Consider the following 15537-nt stretch of genomic DNA (forward strand, 5'->3'; position numbering starts at 1 on the left):
TTAGTCAGTGCACATTAATGTAATCCACACTTGTTTCTTCTTAAACCCAATCGGACGTTGATAGATACATTGGTATTGGGTTAATTTTATTTGATGCACACAAGTTACATTGGAATACATCACATCATTTAATTCAAAGTTCTGCATGTCTAAAAGGAGTAGGAAGAACCTAAACATAGTCAATCCTACTTTCAAATCATCATAATAAAGTCTGATTCAAGTCCAGAGTCATGGATGTAAAATATAACTCATAGTCAGTGTTGCAAAGTCCAAAGTCATCAAAATTGTGACTCGAGTCCAATTTGGATGACTTGACAAGTTCCGTGGCTCGAGTCCACACCTACGCTACTTAGTGCAGGAGTGTATATTTGTTAACCAAACCAAATATCTAGCACATGTGTGCAAAACATGGTTTGGTTTGGTAATCATACCGAGAGATGGGCTGCTGTACCCTGCAGAGTGACCCAGGTGCGTTTGCTTGTCTCCACCAGTTATGAGGCATACAGCAGAGAGCTTAGTCCACATGCTTGAACCAGTGAAGCTTCTAACATGCCCAGTGGGGAGTTCTACTCTCCAAATAAGGATGACAACCATGTATGCGTGGGAAATGTGTATACATGAAAAAATACAAAAAAAAACCAAGCCCACGGGAAATAAGTCCTGAAAAGCAGACAGGCAGAGCAATGCATAATCAGGACAAGTTAATGGCAATTTGTTTTTGTGTAGTTTTGTGACTGAGGATGCACAGTAAGCTTTTTCATAACAGCACCACAGAGGGGTAACATCTAAGAATAGTAGACATGACAGATTGTTACCAGACAGTAAAGACCTAAGGGGAACTAGGAGAGACAAGCTACAACATTGCCATGCCCTAAATTGAGATACAAGGGCACAATGGTTTGGAAAAATCCATCCATCCATTTTCTATGCCACTTAGCCGCACTAGGGTTGCGGGTATGCTGGAGCCTATCCCAGCTGTCTTTGTGCACAAGACGGGGTAGACCCTGGACTGGTCCCCAGCCAATCACAGGGCACATATAGACAAACAACCATTCACACTCACATTCATACCTATGGACAATTTGGAGTCGCCAATTAACCTAGCATGTTTTTGGAATGTGGGAGGAAACCCGGGACAACATGCAAACTCCACATAGAGATGCCCAAGCGGAAAAAAATATTTTTTAGTTTTTTATTATTTTTATATTATAATATATATATTTAATATAATATATATTTACATTATTTTTTATTTTTATATTATAATATATATATATTTAATATAATATATATTTACATTATTTTTTATTTTTATATTATAATATATATATTTAATATGATATACATTTACATTATTTTTCATTATTAATTTATTATTTTTTTCATCCCGATATGGCAAGACAACAATTTCCTATGTGAGTTTAGACTTCTTTAGTGTATACATTTGTTTCCAACAACATACTGCATAATTTAGGTGACCAACAATATTAGATATATTTGCAAGACAATTTCTGTTTGTTAAAATCAATTATTTGCAATACTTGAGATACAGTAAATAACTTTTTTTAATTTGACTATTCATTGCAGCACATTACCGATAACAAATCTGTGGCTTTTCCCTGATGCAATTAAGTAATTTAACCAAAGTAATTCCACAAAACGGCAGCTGCTTTGTAACTGGGTTATGGGACAATTACGAGTAGGCAAGGCTATTCTAAATTCCAGAGGTCAATAACGGCACTTTTGGCATGACTTGGTGCAACGGTGACAGGTGATTGGTGGAAAAACAAAGGAGGTGTTTAGTGCACTAGTAAAGGACTGTGCTTTGCAAGTCTGTGACTTACCCAGTCTGACTTGTGTGCTATTGTTGGTGTAGGTAAAGGCTGGCAGTAACCAGTTTGTCAATAAACCTTCTGCAAAGAAAGATGCAGCGTCTCTGTGTCTAGACGGCACAGTACAAAAACATGAGAGGCACTGCATCGTTCCAACTTTCTCTTTGCTTCCAGTATGTATAATGACTATAAACAAACAATATTTCAGATGGCTGTCTCAGTCACGTCCAAAAAGTTTTGTACAGCAGACAAAATGAACTGTGTCCAGTGGCTTGTTTATCATTGATTGGACTGGTGAATAGGACACTATCTCTGAGTCACAAACTGTCATGACAACAATTACTGCACAATTACTGTAAATTTTATTTTGGGACAGGGCTCGACAATAACGATGTACCGATAGCCCGGGGCAAGTTAAAACAAAATTTGGGCAAGTAAATCCAATCAGTGATATTCCCGTCGGTCAAGTGCACTTTGGCATGAGTTTTTTTTAAAAGCGGTTCTTGTTGGGTGTTGGTAAAACACGGACTGCGTAATTCCGGTGGTAATTTGCAAACCAATCCTTGCAAATCTTGAAATGGACCAATCAGAATCGTTTATTTAGACCGCGGTCCGTAGTCCACAGTCCGCGTTTTACCCACACCCATTCTTGTTCGCGATCAACCAATCAGTGATCGTTAAACTAGGAAAACATCTATCAACTTCTGAAGGAAAACAGCAAAAAGTGATGAAACAGTGCCTCCTAATCAAGTATTTTATTAGCGGCAGCAAATCAAATGATGGCACAGGTGAGTGAATCACATTGCTGTGACAATTTGAAGTGGTCACAATGAAACACCACCGATTAGATCCAATACCAAGTGCTGATTTTGCACAAGCTACAAAATCTAGCGGTTCTATTTCTCTGTGTATTTTTCTCACCTTTGCTTCACAAATTATTGTTTGACGATTGAGCATTTTTTTCTGCATTAAAAACACTTTACTAGTACACAAATGTGTCTATTCAATAATGTTTCATTGTGGTGCAACAACTTATAAAAGGCAAAGTGCCCAGAAGTCTCTTGACAATCCAGATTTCCATGCAACGTCATGATCTATGTAGGAAAACAACCACAAGAAATGATAATCATTTAATCTTTTTTTGAGATTCTCATGTGATGCCACAAAAATTAGATATCATTATGGCAGTCTTTTCATTTTACATGGGGCAAGTTCGGGCAAGTAGTTCTCACCTTAAGGATTCCCCATGGGCAAGTCATTTTTGTTTTTAATGTAGAGCCCTGTGGGAGCAATTTTTCGTGAATGTAAATATAATATACTGTATATATTAATGCATTAACTTTGGCAGCCCTGACCTAAACTCATCAACCTATAAAACGATATAGCCCCATAGCAACACAGCAACAACCATTAAACATTATGTGTGTGTGCTTGGTGAGAAGCTGAAATTTCGCAATTCCGGACTCATTTTAGTGAGGTTGATGAAGGGTTACTAACCAGCAGGGTCCCCTACAGTATTTGAGCCTTTCATCTGGCAGCTTCAACATCATCGATTTGATTGTTGTCCTTTGGCTTGCAACTGGCTCATCCATGAACTGTTTATTTTTAGCTTTACAGCTTCTTTGCGGCGCAGTACAAAACTAAACCTAAACAAACAGAGGACACTATTCATACTCAGGATTGATAATGGCCACTGTAAATAAAAAAAAAAAAAGGATATCAATATTTAAGCTTCCTTCAAGGCCATCATCTCTTCTTCGAGTAGAAGGGTCAAGAAAGGTTTTGGCGGTCATCTTGAGAATGACTGACAATTAGCTAATGGTCACACTACTCGAAGGTTAAGGAGGTGCATTCAAAAAAGGCAGTTGGCTAGTAAGTCATGAGACTAATGGCTCCGTTTAAGACTCCGCTGGCATCTCGGTAGAACATTAAGTAGTAATATCAGAGCAAAGAGAAAGGGCAAACCATAATCAACAATCAGTGAATCAAGCTTGAAATAAAATGCAATATAAAGTTTAATCGACCATAATCCTATATCTAAGCAGCTATTGCTCTTAATTTCATGATGGATGAATCCCAGCATTGGTATGACAGTTGCCATGGTGACTTTGTCATTACTACCCAAATGGCATGTGACTCCTGTGCAACTACATCCTTGCTGTTTATGTGCCGGTCTAATTTTAGAGCCTCTATAAGTCACAACATTGTGTCCTTTTCAAGGGGATTCCTTCATGGATTTCTCCTTGTATCAGATTAAAAGGCCTGTCTGAGCTTTGATAGTCGTCCTTATTTACCAGGTACAGAAAAGAAGGCACAATCAAATGACTGCACAAAGGGGGCTGATTTCCTTTCAAATACTACCTTGCTTGTTTTTGGAATTACATCCTGTGTAACTCCGGTCTTCCTATCTGCAATCAAGTCATTAATTCAACATGCAAAATAGTAGCCGGCAGTCAAATCAAGTTGTGCTAGAACACCGGTCAACGCGCTCGGCACTATATTCAGTCTGATGAACTGATATACGGTTTAGCAAACTGTGATAACAGTTATTGTAACATGGCAATTTTATTTCTGTAACGATCTAATTTACTGTACTATTATGCCATGTTTAACGTCTCAGAGTCCACAGTTGCATAGGATATTGCGGAAGGCAAACCTACTGGCCACAATAAAGATATTTTTCACCTCAGAGGGACTATAAATGAGGTGCGGACTTAGATTCAACGTATTTTAACAAAATTACTTACAAAAAAACTCAAAAACAATAATAAGAATAATAACAATCATTATATGAAATGTAAAATAATGCTAATAATAAAGTCAAAAGTGCAAGATTGGCTATAGTTTCCAAGATACAGTATTGGTAAAGTATGGTGGTGGTAGTGTGATGGTCTGGGGCTGTTTTGCTATTTGCTATTTGCTTTGATAAACAGAACCATGAATTTTGGTGTCTACCAAAAAAAAGAAAGGCAAATGTCTGGCCATGTTTTTGTGACCTCAAGCTGAAACGAACCTGGGTGCTGAATGGCTGAAGAAAAACAAAATGAAGACTTTTTCCTGACCCCGAATCCTTTTGGGATGCTGTGGCATGACCTCAAAAAGGTGGTTCAATGTGACTGAATTACAACAATTCTGCAAAGATGAGGTGGCAAAAAATTCCCCCATAGCGTTGTAAGAGAGTCATTGCAAGCTAAAGCTATTGCCAGCATTCAGCGATGTACAAGCACACGGCTTCGAAGAAATCCTTTGGGAAACCTTGCATCCGAGTTGTTCCCACAGACTTGGATACAAGTCAGCCAATAGGTGGATGTGACTGAATGGATTGGCGTTATCAGCATTCAAGCAGATGCGATGCAGTTATTCAGGTTATTTCTCAATAAGAAAAAAAAAGGCTGGAAAAAGAAACCCATGAGAAGGGGAAGGAAGATGGCATCGATAAGACGCCAGGAGAGAAAACCCACCATTTTCCTGTGGACGCCGGATGATAGATTATAAAGTTATCTGCGGGAGAGCAAAATAGGGAAACACAGCCGTCCGGCCCCTCGGCAACAGGAGATAAGTTTAAGATAAAAGGTGTACCTCAATCACTGTCACTGTCGGCCAAGTGTCCATCACAATGTAAGCAAGGCAGTCAAGGCGCAAAGAGCCTTGGTTACTGTATGTCTTTTAACACTTTGTTAGCTTGCTGGCTAAGTGCCGGCGCTACGTGTCAGGCAACAAGACACAATCACTGGCAGTGCTAGATCCATCCATCACACTATCAGCAACCTGGGAGGGTGGTAATAAGAAATAACACGTGAAAAATAACAGTGACGGCTGACAGGAAAAGGATGAGATATGATTCCGGATCTTTTCCTTGCCACAATGTCACATTAAACACAGATTGTGTTTTTTTTTGTGCAACTGCTCATAAGGCAGCAATTAACTACTGTCCGATTCTTAGCAATCAGCAGGTCCAGAATGACTGACAGGTTAGGAAGGTGGTGCTGATGTAGCTTAGGTGTCAAGAGATGGAGGAACGGAGCAAATGAGCATTACTTCCAGAAGCCTGTTCAGGCATCTCTTGAAAGGAGGAAATACACCGGAGAAGACCATACTTTTACTCCCTTCCCCGTCTTCAGCTGAAAGGCACACAGAGCGAAAGGAGCCACAGCTATCCGACTCCTCGCTGTTGCCACGGAGAGGGATGAGGAAAATCTGTCTGACCGCAGCTGCATTTGAGGGTCATTTGAAGAACACCAGGCAAAGCAGAGACCGGCTACGTTTTTAGTGCAGGCTAGTGGAACAAGAGACCCCCCCAAACAAACCGCCCCCCCCCCCCCCCCTCTCCTTCACCCATCTCCCAAAGAAGAGCTAAATCAATAGAAATAACAACGCAGTTGGAAGGTCATTCACGAGCACGGCTAGCTCTCTGTGGTGGAATGCTGCCGATATGTGGCATGGAGAGAATGGAAAAAACAATATCATCTTGGCATCGGCATCATACATGTCTCTCTCGATAATCTACCACAGAGAAACACACAGAACTATTACAAATTATCTCGATCATCGATACATCAGGAAGAAAAATAGAGCTGATGTGCATCACGTCTTCACAAAAACACATTTCATTTGAGCATCAGGTACACGTGTTGCACGGGCTAAAGTCTGAAATTGCGTCTCCCCCTACACTAATGAGCTAGCAAGCATGGTTAGACACGGTTAACACACAAACATCCGCTACGTCGCTAGTCAGGGCAACAGAAGCACAGGAAGCAGACGTACACACTGAGAGCGGCAGCATGAAAGCCGAAGACGGTCAAATGCACCAAACGACATGACACAAATAAAGAGCAGTTTTTCTTGATGCGGTAACTCACAGAATATTCAACGGTCCCTTTGGGTCTCTGGAACGACATGCGCCTCCCATCCTTCTTCTCCGGGGTCTTCTTTTGGCCGGTATCTGTAAGCAGGCGAGGCAAGGTACGCATTACATTCATGTTCCTCTCTCTCCAGCTTGTCACAAGCTGCCGATTCCCAGCCCCGTGGGTAGACAGCTCATTCGTCAACAGTGAGCGCGCCAGCCAGAGATGTGAGCTGTGAGCGCTGGACAGCTTTCTCTCTCTCCCTCTCTCTCTCTCTCTCTCTCTCTCTCTCTCTCTCCTTGCTTCTAGCTCTCCTTCTATGCTCCTGCTCTTCCTGCACGCTGTCCTCCTCTGCCTCTCTCTCTCTGTTCTCCGCCCAGACCACCATGCAGAGCAATGACATCTGTTGAAAACAATTCACCTTGCTTTCCTCCCTTTGCTGCCTCTCACGGCAGACAGAGACCTGCTTGACCTCCATCAGGGCGTCGCTAAGGATGCGAGGCGGAGAGAACTGACAGGAGAGGAAGATGTTGGGAAGTGATATTACTCAAGACAAATATGAGGAGAGGATTGAGGGGTGGATGATAACAAGGGAAAGATTCAGTTTAGCGTCTCGCTTGTGTGGAATAGCAGCACATGAAGGAGGGGTATTATATTTGCTTGGAGTGTTGTTGTGAGGGATTTGCGAGATGAATCACTAAATGTGAAACTTTATGATGAGAAAAAGCAGACGAGGCAGACGACTGCAAACAGAGGGTAGCCGCAGGCCGATTATTATTATTATTTTTTTTCATAAAAAAGGGTGACTGAAAATGATGTCCGGGTATCAACATGTGACTTGAAGTGTACAAAATGTAGTGTGAATATTGGCTGGATGAGTGTGAAGAAAACACAGGAAGAAGAAGGTGGGGGCTTGGGGCCAGGACTACTTGGAGGAACAGAGATGAAGGCAAGAGGGTGGATGGAATACTGAGGCAGTACAATGAAGATTAAAAAAATATAAACACATAACTGCTATGTCTTAATTGTTGTTATTTTGTCAACGTAGTGACAAGTACAGGTACAGTATGTCCACTTTGTGATGTTTTTTTACCCCCCTCACATTTATAGCCTCCAGCCAACAGGAAGTTTCCCAGCATGCCTTAAGGGTTATAAATTAGTATTAAAGTTTTGTATGTGTATCAATGTGTAAGCAGCTATTTCAATACCTACATAGTCCGTGTGGTGCTGTCGCATTGTGTGTTCCACATGTGTCACTTGTTATTTTTGGTTGCACTGTGAGTAAGGGACGTTTTGTTGATGACTGACGTTTGTGTTAGAGTGTCAAAATAGTTTTTTAATGGCCTTCTCAATAGCCATATTCCAATGGCGTGTCTACATGCGCCACTATAATCAACCAGAATAGTCAATGGGTCATGCGCAGTAAAGCGTAAACACCAACATCACGTGATATCGACTTCCTCAATTTTTTCTTTCACTTGTTGGAATAACTCCGTATTGCCAGTTTTTCGTTCGTCCAGTCTTGAAATTTTGTTTCAATCAAAAACAAACTTTCCGCAGCAGTCCAGTGCCGATTGCTTGCCTCCATTTTTTTTTAAAATCGAAGAACGTCTCCAGCTTTGTGTTACGTCATATCTCAGCATTCGCTGAAAGAACGCACCCAGGAACAGGAAAAGATAAAGTTCAATCTTGCTAATATTTTATAATTAAGCTCGGCACATGTTTTATATAGATGTATATTTTCTTTTTTAATAAAACTTGACTTGTGAATGGCGTATAGAAGGGTTTAGATTCTGTTCCATAGATGGCGCTAATGCACACGAAAGCTTGCCAACCGCCAATAAACAACAGAAGAAGAAAAACACCACAAAGAAGAACGCAGGCTGACAACTTTCCTTTTGAGCGGGTACACGATACCTCAATCGGATTGGGGAAAGGAATATTCCACTCCTGCGAATCCGATTATATATTCATTCGGATTGGCACTTTTATTTCGGAATGAGGTGTATACAAAGGTTAGATTCTTTCCATTTGAGCAAATAACTCGAATGGAATTGGAATATTTGGGTCCATGTAAACGTGGCTACCGACTTTGCAACCTCATGCAAAAAGCCGGACTCTATTGTAAAAAAACAAAATAAAGAAGAAGCATTTGGCTGTGTATAAAAACTGTAAGAAAATAATACAGTAGCTTCACATAAATGGCTGCAAAGATGTGTTTGTTCAGTGCAGAAAATACGGCTTGTTTCTCGTTATTCATTTGTATTCAGGAATATATTGGAATTTTTTCCGCTGGTATCCATTCAGACGGTATGACATAACATGCTCACAATACTGAGAGACGGCGGTACGAGAAATGTATGCAGAAACAATCTTCGGGTCATGATGACCAATCAATGTTCAGTACAGTAACAGTTTTCCCTGAACAATATGGCGGAAAATAATCATTTGCTCTTCATCCGAGTAATCAGGACGAAAAAACATTTTACTTGGCGGGTTAATGGCCTCGATCACAATAACACAGGGTCAAGTGGAAGCAAGCTACAGTATGTGACTTGCACGGACAATGAAAGGAGTTACTGTGTGTCAGGAAAAACAAATAAGGCTGCCAATATGGGATATCACGGCTTAGTGAACAATTCAACAACAACAACAACAAAAAAAAAAAGATACACTGTATCGTCCAAAATACTTGACGAATCATCATTTCTGAATTCTTGATTAGCAATCTGCTATAGATGAATCACGGTTGCTAAATATACAGTTCCCGCGCTTCATACATAGCAATGAAACTGAAGCTGGCAGGGAACACGAGAGTCAACAACGACGTGACTAACATTCCCTCATGCTCTGATAGAATACACGAGCAGATTTCCCTCCGCTCGCTTGTTTTCCCTGCCTGTTGGTTATGTAGCCCTCCCCAGCTGTTATTATTAGAAAAACCTTAACAGTTGGCGAGGAAAAAGCTGTCACCCACAGCCACATTGCACAGGTGCTGTACTAATACCGGTTAAGACTGCCTGAGACATTTTTCATGCATTCATAGTTTGGACAATTCGGGTCTTAAACATTGAAAATAGCCTTGAAAAATCAATGTACAAGGCTTCAGGTGAAATGTTTGGGGTACGCAATTGTAAAAACTTTGGGAACCACTGATTTATGCTAAAGTCTCGAGTGATGCTAATGTTTTCAGGGTGTATACAATTGCCGACGTGCCCCAAAACCTTGGTTACAGCAAAGAAAAAGCAGGATAAATGAAATTTAATGTCCCTAATTAAACAACATTTACAGCTGTAAAGGGCAGTAACAAGCAACTTAAAAAGCAAGCATCAAATATCTTCAACTCACAGAAAGGCTGTTGCAATTAAAAAGCCCACGCTTGCTTATTACATTTACTGCATGCTGCAATAAATCATAGCAACTGCAGTAAATGTCAACTTTCTAAACAAATACTTTTACAGTCTCAGAAGATTTTTGGAAAAAAGGATAGCAAAAAAATAAATGTGCATGTGTGCAAGAATAAGTGAGTCAGAGAATGACTTATTTGTGTTATTATTAGTTACTTTTTGTCCTGTTAAAACTGTACGCATATTTTATACCACTGTGAATGGTTGTTTGTCTATATGTGCCCTGTGAATGGCTGGCGACCAGTCCAGGGTGTACCCCGCCTCTTGCCCCAAGACAGCTAGGATAGGCTCCAGCACCCCATGCGACCCTCATGAGGATAAGCGGTAGAAAATGAATGAATGAATGTGATTGCTCCCACCATTTACACTGAAGAAATATCACCTTCTGTAAAATAAGCGAATATAAAAAGATAAAACCAAAAGTCAAAACCTGCGGCAATCTCGTTCAAATAAAGACCTGTCATACAGTTCCTTTGATTGCTCCGTCATGCGTGACAGAGAGCACAGTATTGTAAACTTGTGGTCGCACCGAGACAGGAATAATACCACGTGTGTCAATAAGGTTATCTTGTCTGTTTGTTTAACAGAAAGACAACCTGGTCAATAGGAATATATGTCCTTAAATGACTTCCTTTGTGCTGTGGTGTTATATAAAACCTAACATGACCTTACAGAGCGGTTGCGCCCGTACCATTTTTTGGTGTGAATTTAGACAAGTCATTTTTAAGTTTCAGCAGAACTGAATGCTTAAAGGGAAACAATGATTTTTTTTTTTTTTTTTTTTTTACAAACTATGAACAGGAGCATAGTCAGGTTCTTCATTCCTATCCTCACTCAACCCTCAGACGAGAATAACACCCCTCAACTTTAACAGGAAACTGCGTGTGTGTCTGTGTGTGTGATAGCATTCTTGTCACAAGTGTGTACCCGTGCCGCAACAGGAGGCGGTCAATCTGCCCTCTCCTCTGATTAATACTCTCCCCGTGTAGAATAATCACACTCTTCCTAATGTGTTGTAAATTCTTTACCGTGCGTGATGGTGGCCTTGCCGGGATCGTCAAAGTCAAAAATGCAATGCCTATACTGAGGCGTGTTCCTGTTGACGCACTCTCATCCGTATTCATATAGACATCTGTTGCCATAGAAACCAAATTGCCACAAAAACTTGTGGATGTAGTGCACTGCTGTCCGCCTGGTCATATGAATAACTGTGTATTACTGGATATAATGTCACATAAATCTGATGCATATCTGAAAATGTTAGCGTAATAAATGACATTGGCATTCATGTTAACAAACATTACCTTTCCAGCCATTTGACAAGCAAATACATTTTGCTAGAGACCTTTTTACTGCACATTTTATTGAGAAGTTAGCTTAGTTTTGTAGATTTTTGAGCTGCGGACATTCCATACCGTTATTGACAAACAAACTAACCCTTATCATTTTTGATCCAGTTGCCTCCAAGGCATCATTTTTCAAAATATGCATTTCTAACGTAATTATTAAAAAAAAAAGGTTTGACCTTTCAAGTCAACTGTATCAAATCAAGTCACAAATGACTGGAGTCTGACTCCAGTCAAGTCATGTGACCGACCCACAGCTGCGGACATTCGACATTGACAAGCATACCATTATTGACAAACAAACTAATCCTTATCATTTTTGGTCCAGTTGCCTCCAAGGCATCATTTTTCAAATTATGCATTTCTAATGTAATCTAATTATTTAAAAAAAAAAAGTTTGACCTTTCAAGTCAACTGTATCAAGTCAAGTCAAGTCACAAATGACTGGAGTTTGACTCCAGTCAAGTCATGTGACCCACCTCAGCTAATTACCACCATCAAGTAGGATAGAGTGAGGACAAAAATTATTATTTTGAGTGCAAAATTATTTATTTATGTAAAACCTACACAACTGTCTTCATGAAATAGATGATGTACGTTTTCTTCTCAGTTGAACAGTTTGAAACGCACGCCAAGAACACCCGCGGACTTAAGTAGAACAGCAAATATCTGAATGCACTGAATGTGTGAGCAGTCACGTCATCGCTCTCAGGCTCCATTGTGTTGTGTTGTTTTTTTTTTTTAGATTAGATTGCCGAAAGAAATAAACAAATTTGTATCATTTATCAAAGACTCTTGGTTTGTATTATATAATTCCAATGTTAAAGAAATGTTTGCCCAACTTGAGCACTCGACAAGCTGTGCTTGTCCATGTCACAGCCACATGCACTCTGACCCGAGGTTGACTAACTAGAGAAACCTTAGGTGTTCCGGTTATTGCCGTGTGAGCGTTTTCTTTTTTGCAAGGCCAACGGGTGGGGTTGGGTGGGGTGGGGGGGTGCTTGGCTGGTGTCAAGAGTAAAGGAGATGTGATGAATGGTGTTGCTGAAGCCAACCTCTGCATCGGCTGGTTCGATTAGGATGATACATATGCGTAATGTGACTTGGCTGCAGCTTCTTCAACAGCTGCTGCATCTGTGTTGGAACTCTAACACAACATGGCCAAAAAAATAAAATAAAAAATGGCAACCTCAAGAGAAAATGAAACTGTACACCTTTTGTTTTTACATACTGTACTTGCATCTTTGTCTCTTCAGGTCTCCTTGTGGAGCCCCTAAGCATCTCTGCAGCAACACTCACCTCTTAGGTTACAGCTTCAATAAATAGCAGAAGTGATGAGCTCAGCTATAAGAAACACAACTCTGCATATCGGATCTTCGTAATAAACAAGAAGCACAAATACCGTGTTAAGGAACCGTGATTTAAGTCTGCTCTTCTGTGTCGGGTATACAATCATTATGGAAACCTGGAATTATATTGCTACTATAAACTAGAGCTGCAGCTATTAAGTATTTTAGTAAATCAGGAATTCTTTTTCCATTAATCGGGCAATCTGACAAAACATTTAGTTTGGTTAAAGAGCAATTATGAAATTGTCCATAGGTATGAATGTGAGTGTGAATGGTGACGTTCATGCCATTGATTTGCACTGGCGAGGTGAGGGCCGACCGTGTATTGCGTTACGTATTTAATCAGGTTAACATCAGTTGCTGCTTGTTCGGACAAAGTGTTCAGTGTTAGCTCTCCAACTTTAGCAAACAATGAAACTCCTGGGAATAAACAGAGGTGTGGTTCACAGCTGGTGGATTAGCGGCATCTTGCACGTTGACAATGACCAATTGTGTTCCATCATTACTTCAGCGTTAACATTACCATTATATTGATCCCCACCACCCCTGTCCCCCCGGTAAGTGAGAGTGACTTCCACTGCAGAAAAAGGCCGGTCATCTCGTCTGATTAATTCAATTATTTTTCGTGTAATTTGCTTAGCCTTCTGACTGTCACGCATACAGTACGGGCGTATTATTAGTTGCTGTTTGATTGATGATCCCTGAAACCTGACCATACTCATTCATGTGTTTGTTCTTCAAATGCCATAATAAACTAAGATGATTGCAATGTCAGGAACCAAACTATGGAATGGATTGAGTAAGGACCTCAAACAATGCAGAACGATGAGCCAATTCAAGAAACAATAAAAGCAGTTGATGTTTGCTAAATACAAGGATGAAGAGTCTTGAACCAGTCATGATGTGCTATATATATCACTATATTGACACTTACTATGGTACACATTATGTCATTGGATGGTCATATCACCTCGTACTTCGGTACGAGGTACATTATTAAAACAAAAAAACAAAAAAAAACAAACTCTATTATGGAAAGCAGGAAGTGAACAAATGTAACAGTTACTGATTGTAAAAGTACCAGATGGAGGGGTAGGATTTAATAAGCTTTGCTTCTTCCTACTCCTTTTGGATATGTGGAACTGTGAACTGATTATGTGATGCATTCAATTGTAATCTGATGCATGTTCAAATGAAATAAAACCATTACCATTGCATGTGAATGCCCGTAGAATCGAAAAAATTACGATTTAAAAAATTAAAACTCAAGAAAAAGCAAAAAAGAAAGAAAAGAAAAGAAAAGAAAGTAAGCTAACGAAACTGCACGCAGGTTAGTATGAACTCAGTTACATGGTTAAGCTCGAGGTTAGGTAATGATCCTGGTCATCACCCTCCATCAGAGTTCACCTCAAATAAGCGATTGCCTATGTTAGTGGTCGAGCATTTATCATCCCTGCTCACACAAGCCTAGCTAGTCGTCTTCTTTGGTCCAGTCGGGTAGTAACCTGCATACATAATTTACCCCAACGGTTTACACTTCTGCTGGAAAAGGAGGCACAGGGACTGCTAATAAACCCCGAGACCTTCCATGCATTTTAAGTGCAGCAAAGCATGCATCTGATTATTCTGTGTCCTAATTAGATAAAACAATTACCCTGCCAGCAACTGAGCTTGGTGCTTGATGACTTTGCATGAACTGCAAACCCCCGTACAGTACGTTCAGTCAAGTGTGAAGCAAGACTGTGCTGTCCTACAGGAAAGCTTTCTCAGAGCCAAGGGGTGCTCCAATGAGAGCGGATATCGTGAGTGCTGTCGCTTTATCGATGCTGCTGTTGTTGTTATTGACAGAACTAGCATAAGTATGTGTATCAAGATGTTTCGGTAGCGTTTTAATTCGACAAGATACTGCAACTATTACATGTTATATCATCAGTGTACATGTAAGGTTTTTTGTAGAGGTGTATCCCAATGACAGCATTGTAAGCTAGCTGATATTAACTCGTTTTCTTATGTTATAATGCACAAAAAAGGGTGGAAACACTTTAGAGTAGTCAGTGTTCAGCTGATAAAGACACAAACCCTTGACGACTGTGTGCATTGTTTTGTTCCGCATTGTTCCACATAAATGATTTCAGTGAAATCAGTGCTGATCCATCGGGTATCGGCCAATTTGTACATAAGAAACCGTTTAGTTGACATGTATAAACAACAATCACCTGGAGCACAGCCATGTTGTTTCACTCTCGCACATTACTTACACCACCAGAAAAAGTGAATAGTTAGGAGCTGTATTTTGGCTCAACTTCATTCACAATTCCGCAGCAGGTGCAATACAGGTTAGCCAGGCTCTCTTCTGGTACAGTGTCAAAACATTTACATTACAATCTTAATGTAGGCGCATCCTGCGATTAGCACGTATGCTATCTTAAAAAAAGCCTGTGGAGGAGGGAATGTCAATGTTCAAAAATGTTTAATATGCAAATAAAATATTTTGTTTGATTTGTTTAAATCCTGGGCTACACGAGGATTGAGTGGTTAGCGCGCAGACCTCACAGCTAGGAGACCAGGGTTCAATTCCACCCTTGGCCATCTCTGTGTGGAGTTTGCATGTTAATTGGCGACTCCAAATTGTCCATAGGTATGATTGTGAGTGTGAATGGTTGTTTGTCTATATGTGCCCTGTGATTGGCTGGCCACCAGTCCAGGGTGTACCCTGCCTCCCGCCCAAAGATAGCTGGGATAGGCTCCAGCACCCCCGC

At 40.4% G+C, this 15537-nt stretch overlaps 1 protein-coding gene across 9 annotated transcripts in view; it reads right to left on the bottom strand.

Moving 5' to 3' along the window:
• Positions 1-15537, bottom strand: part of oxr1a (oxidation resistance 1a) — a 115587-nt gene that overhangs the window by 27097 nt on the left and 72953 nt on the right. For all 9 annotated transcript variants that reach the window (XM_058053867.2, XM_058053874.2, XM_058053871.2 and 6 more), the window contains one exon: positions 6692-6774. In XM_058053867.2, the coding sequence (XP_057909850.2) occupies positions 6692-6774 (83 nt within the window). The remainder of the gene's footprint in view (positions 1-6691; positions 6775-15537) is intronic.

Source organism: Doryrhamphus excisus, linkage group LG5, assembly GCF_037039965.1.
Source record: "Doryrhamphus excisus strain RoL-2023G ecotype Guam linkage group LG5, RoL_Dexc_Guam_v1.1, whole genome shotgun sequence".
Taxonomy (NCBI): domain Eukaryota; kingdom Metazoa; phylum Chordata; class Actinopteri; order Syngnathiformes; family Syngnathidae; genus Doryrhamphus; species Doryrhamphus excisus.